The following is a 6,103-nucleotide window of genomic DNA, read 5'->3' on the forward strand; positions in this document are numbered from 1 at the left end:
AACTTGAGCAGCAAGCAAACAACACGAAAATTTAATCCCTCCCCGGCACCCGCAGTACTGCCGCAGCAACATATTTGTCCTCTTCCACACAATCATTCAGGATCGAGAAAGAGAAAAAGGTTCAGTAGAAGGTTTGTAGTATGCATGTATATATGTCGACAAGAAAGTTATAGACTTATAAGGATATAATTATACTTTCCTCGATAGTTTTATATATAGGTTAGGTTTTCAGTTTATTCTGTTATTTATGCAGAGTTTTTTTTTCTCTCTTATATATTAAAGCTTTGTGGGTTCCCATTTAAATTTAACCGGCTTTGGATTTGGCAGATGGGTCGGAAGACAAATTATGAAAATGATGTAAGATATAGATAATATTTTTTGGCCGAAAGCTAGATAATTTTATTAATACCTGGAAAAACAACCCGAACTCTAACTAAACCGATCATTGGTCAGCAAATGCACAAGTTATTCGTGGCATGTTACTGTACCATGTACATGCGTACGTAGAATCATAGAAGCTATTGCCGACGTTTATATAACCCATATACAAAGGTGTATACGGGGATTAACGATAGGCCCACAAGTTGCCGGAGTCGGGGGTCTCCGGTGAGTCGTCGGAGTGACGCGGGCTTAGCCTCGGTGGGCTTATCAGCATCCCCTCCGCCATGTTAATCAGCAACTTTGGCATCTCAAACATCTCCTCTTCGTCTATATATTTCCCGGCCGGTACTAGGCTAATTGATGCTGCCGCCGCCTCCTCTTTCTCCTCGGCCCGTGTTTTTTCCGTCTTCAGCGGAGCCGGCGTCTCCTCCCGCGGGCCTTCCGGAATCGGAAGCAACGAGAAAGTGGCCGCCTCGGCCGCAGCCGTGCGGATATCGGCCGGCGAGGGCGAGGCGGGCACTGGGCGGCGGCCGATCTGGTCGGGGAAGTTGAGGATGGCGTCGGCGCCACGGAGTGCATGTGCAGCGACGTCGTAGGCGGTGGCGGCCATCTCGGCGGTGGCGTAGGTGCCCAGCCAGATGCGATTCGCCTTGCGGGGCTCCCGGATCTCCGATACCCACTTGCCGCTCCGGAACCTCACCCCGCGGTAGCTTCGCTCCCGCCTCTCGCTCACCTGCAGCTCCTCCGCCTGGGAATCGCAGGGACTACTCTGTTCAGCCATAAATCTGCATGAGCCAAATCAAACCGACCAAAATCGAGAAACATACATAGCAAAGCTTGCGCCTACAACAGCATAATCCCAACTGCAAAGAACGTATACGAAAACAAGAAGTGATATCGGTTGGGATGAATGTGTGACAGGAACAGAGTCCTTAAAGGTGGTGGAGGCGTTGGGTTTTGGCGGCGAGGGAGCATGGTTAAACAATGGAAGAGGTAACCGCAGTAACTTAACTCTTCTGCTCTATCAAATCCAGCCACCTAATTAAAATTGCTATTAATGGTTCATGGGCGCACCTAGATATATGCGACGCCATCTAATGCAATTATTAGTTAAAATAAACTGTGTTAAGTGGAAATTTTTTGTTCTGGATGCTGACGTATTGTGCAGAAAAAGGAATCCACTTTTTTGTGGGCTGATTTGACAAGCAGTGGGGTCAAAAGTTGGTTTCCTTAATCGGGAAGTGGGTTGAGATTAGATTAATTCTTCGCGCCAAACTTCGACTGTACTTAACTGCTAAACTTCTATCTATCTATCTATAAGGCACAGGCTGGCGTAGATAACAATTATAATTTTAAGAGAGAACTATAATTTTATTTATGTTGCTAATATAACAACAGGGCGAATCCATTATTATTATAAAAATGTGGAAGGAGAGCAGCTATAGAAATGCCTAATAAAATAAATTTTTTTATACGGCGGGAATCCGCCGTCTTAGTTGAGCATAGAGAATAAAATAAGTTTTTTTTATACGGCGGGAATCCGCCGTCTTAGTTGACAGTGACGATGAGAGTTAAAGAGATTTTCTTTTGTTATATAGTTACAGATGAAACTTATAAAATTCCTAAAGAGAATTATTTTCTTGTGACATAGTCTCCGAGGAATAATACATATGCACGGCACACCCCTTTGCAACTTCCGCATCAAAAAAAACTTTCCCATATTCGGGCTCAAGAAAGTAACCCATTCAAATTCAAGGTGCTTGGGGTGCTTGATGAACATAGGTTAAATATGATTTCTAGCCTTATTTAATACTCATCTATTTGCAATTCATTATATATGATCTATTTTATCACACCTTATTTCTTTATTATTACACGTTTCTACTCCTTTTATTCGGAGATCTATTCTTTATATGTTTTTGATTGACAGGATGTGATTCAAAACTAAAATGATGCATATTTGATGATGGAGCAAGAAATGGAGAAAAGAAACTCGCACTGGTCGTGCTCGTTATCACGAGCGGGTCTACTATGCAGCAAACACGAAAAAATGAAAGAAAAGGAACAACTAAGCAAAACATGACCGTGTTTTCTATTTGGACAGTTTTACAGACTTAAAGTAAAACAAACATAACTTTCAACTCAGATTGACCCACGGACCGTGCCACCTACCAAAATGAAGATAACTTCGAGATCTACAACTTTTTTTCATGGTGTACATAATGATTACTTCTCTAGACTGTACTAAATAGCACAGGTCGTGCCTCCTAACATCGGCCATGTTGCGGGCTCGGCTCAAACTGCAAATCAAACTTTGAACCATCATAGATTTCGGCTCAGTTGAAGTTACGGGCCAGCCCACCTACCAAATTGAAGATAATTTCATGCTCAACAATTTTGGTTCAAAGTTCAGTTAAAGAAAACATAGTTTATTGTGTGAAAACTCGTTGAGGCAAAGCCCTGTAAACTTGAAAAAATCTAGGTAGTTTTTGACCGAGGGTTTCGGCCGACCATGTCGCTGTTGGCGATCTGGATCTCCGTCCTTGTTGACTTATCATGATTGATGTTGCATATATCTTGATGTTGTAGTAGTTATATGTTGAACTATGCATCGTAGTATATTGTTGTTGATTACTCTCACTGCACAGGTTGGGTGAGAGCATTATAGCACTGCACAGGTTAGGTGCTACCAGGACTAGCTAGATAGCTCCCTGAAGACTGCCCCTCCCCCTCGCATATAGTAGTTTGTTGTTGGAGCGGATGATTTCTGTCGTGCATCCCAGTTCACTTCACAGGTTGGGTGTCTGGGGATGTTGACGGCGAGACAGTGATATGTTCTCCGCTCCCTACTCACGTATAGTGGTTTGTTGTTGGAGGGTGCATAGTTATCCTGTTTGGCGCGCCCAAGTTCACTTCACCAGTTGGGTGATTAGGGGTGGCGAGTGCAGACAGTGACCATGCATGCATTTGTTGTTGTTTACTGCATTTATAGTTGATGCACTTGTTGTTATATGATTATGCACTTGTTGTTATATGACCGCGGCATTTGTATGACATGTCATACATGATTCTTATATTATATGTTGACCTTGCTCCTGTAGTATCATGTTGAAACTGTACACCGTTTGATCTCCATGCTTATATTCTTGGATACCTTTATTATATTGTGCACTTTCATTCTAGTACCCATTGAGTATTTTTATATTCACCATCCAGACCCTAGGATTTTCTATCTCCTCAAGTAGTAGATAAGGATGTTGATTAAAGCTTGGAGTTCTGCTGGGCTGCCCCCATCTCACAGCAAGGCGAAATCGACCTTCTTTCATATGGTTTTTGTTCGGATTTTAGTTCATTGTGTGGTTTTGTATTGTTTCCAATATGTGGTTCGTGGAGTTTGTCATTTGATTGTATTGTGAACATAATCGTGGTTGGTTTTCGTGGTTGTAGTTGATTCCATGTTGTATATATTGTTGGATCTCTTAGACACCGGCTAGAGAGGGGGGTGTGAATAGCCGTCCACACTTTTCGCTTTTCTTCCTTCGTCTTCGTTAAACGCAGCGGAAACAATAACTTAATCAGAGGAAGACGAAGATCAGCACGCTTGACACAGGTATTTAACGAGGTTCGGAGATGATGCTCCTACTCCTCGGCGTGTCCGTAAGGTGGACAATCCCTCGATCTATCGGTAGATCAGACCCCGAAAAAATTACCGGCTATAATCTTCTCCTTCTCGGTGGAGGAACCCCTCCACAGAATATCTCAAAGACACAAGGATAAGCTCAAGACAAGGAGAATACAATGAATCAAAGATCAGACAACAGAGACAACAAGAACCGCTTGCTGCTCAGCCTGTTCCTCCAAACACAGGACGTTGCTCTAGACAGAGCCAACAAGAACAGCTAGCAGCACAAGCCTGTTCCTCCAAACACAGGACGTTGCTCTTGTTTCCTCTTCTTCGATTCACGATCAGGCTCTCGTAAGATTGGCAATAACGCTTCTGAGCTCTCAAGGATGATCAACAGTAAAGACGTGGAAGCTCTCAAGCTCTATTCCTCAGCGCTGCTTCTCGCTTCTCTTATAGCTTCTGCTTGGTTCTTGTGCCCAACGGATCCCTGCACTGTTCCGACACCAGCTGTCGTCCGTTGTCACAGAACTCCTGCAGAAGAGACAACTCAAAAGCCCGCCTTGGAACTCTCACCATCTATTTGAATTTCCCTCCTTAACTTGTCCTGTATATATCTGCATACTCAAAAGATGCATTAAAAACATTCTATAACAAGGACATAATATAAGGATGGATTAAACATTAGTTCCAGGTCACGAGCAAAGCTACCAAAGCTTTCTCGGACCAAACAGGAGACCGGGCCACCAAGGCCCTCCTCCTGGAATCAAGAGACCGAGCCACCAAGGCCCTCCTTGTCACGCCCCGAGAAGGCCGTCCGAAAAATTTCGGCAGCATCTCCCCAGTAACTATGACAATTCCCCTAGTACATACATGTATACACAGCCACAGGCGGCTGGAATAAGGACAACACGTCCAATAGATAACCACAACAATCAACAGATATACAATAAAGGCCTACACGGCCATACAACCACTACACATGCATACTATACCACACAAACATAATATAAGACCTACAAGGTCGTATCAACTAACAAAATGCAAACGAAATACTAAAACCATTAACCACAAAGTTCCACACACTACGTTCGAACATCGAAATGGAAAAACTCCAAGAGACCACAACAAGTCCACAAAACATAAATCCATGTCCAAGTACATAAACCATACCATAAACGATAAACCAACGACAAACCAACAGAAAACCTCCTGCTGTGAGATGGGACCAGCCGACTGAACCTCCAAGCTCCAGTAAACCTATCTGCTACCTGGGGAGGAAACAAAGTAACCCCAGGGTCTGGGTAGTAAGCATTAGATGCTCAGTGGATACAAAATGATAAATGTGCATGAACAGATAAACAGAAAGATAGACAATATCAACAGGTATAGATATCAACAGATAACAGAGATCATGGAAATCAAGCATGGTATCTCAACAAGAATAATAAGGAAAGAATCGTGCTACGGAATAGAGATAAGTATCAGTACATGTGAGCATGTATGTAATGTCATACAAATGCAACAAACATAGCAAATAAGTGCAACAATCGAAATCAGATGCATAAATTAAACTATGCAATAATCCTACCAACAATGCATGTAAAACACACGGCAACCAACGCAAACAAATGCAAGTCTCTGTCCGCACTCTGCATTCCCCAGTCACCCTCCCAGAGCACAGTGAACTGAGGGGCCAGACAAGACATACTGCACAGACTCCAACATACAAACCACCGTAATCTGGTGGGGAGCGGCAGTGTAACAGGAGGGCTATATAGCCAGTCCTGGTTGCACTCAACAATAGTGCAAGTAGGCTCTTTCCACTGATCACACCACTACACGGTGTAGGGCCAGAGCCTACAAGAACAGCCAACAATGCTGTCCGCAACATCTACAACTATCATGAATGCATGATGATCATTCCTACATGAAATATCTACAGACGATTAGCATGTTCAACAGGTATCAAGGGAAGTCAATCTGAGTCAATGGTACGACAGTTAAACTGTTCTAACAACGGGAAATTCAATAGGAGGTTGTTCAACAGATATCAAGCAACGAAGGTGTAAGGTATCATTTAATTACTAGCATGGATAG

General features: G+C 43.2%; 1 protein-coding gene across 1 annotated transcript; it reads right to left on the reverse strand.

Moving 5' to 3' along the window:
* Window positions 1–565: 565 nt before the first annotated feature.
* Window positions 566–1,162, reverse strand: LOC141844573 (ethylene-responsive transcription factor ERF027-like). The gene has a single exon (XM_074732614.1). The coding sequence runs from the start codon at window positions 1,160–1,162 to the stop codon at window positions 566–568; it is 597 nt and encodes a 198-aa protein (XP_074588715.1).
* Window positions 1,163–6,103: the final 4,941 nt, after the last annotated feature.

Source organism: Curcuma longa, chromosome 13 (genome assembly GCF_044706935.1).
Source record: "Curcuma longa cultivar G26 ecotype Majalengka, Jawa Barat chromosome 13, ITB_CL_G26_1.1, whole genome shotgun sequence".
Taxonomy (NCBI): Eukaryota; Viridiplantae; Streptophyta; class Magnoliopsida; order Zingiberales; family Zingiberaceae; genus Curcuma; species Curcuma longa.

Excerpts from the sequence above, each read along its gene's own strand:
- LOC141844573 (XM_074732614.1), bottom strand. The coding sequence starts at position 1,162 with ATGGCTGAACAGAGTAGTCCCTGCGATTCCCAGGCGGAGGAGCTGCAG.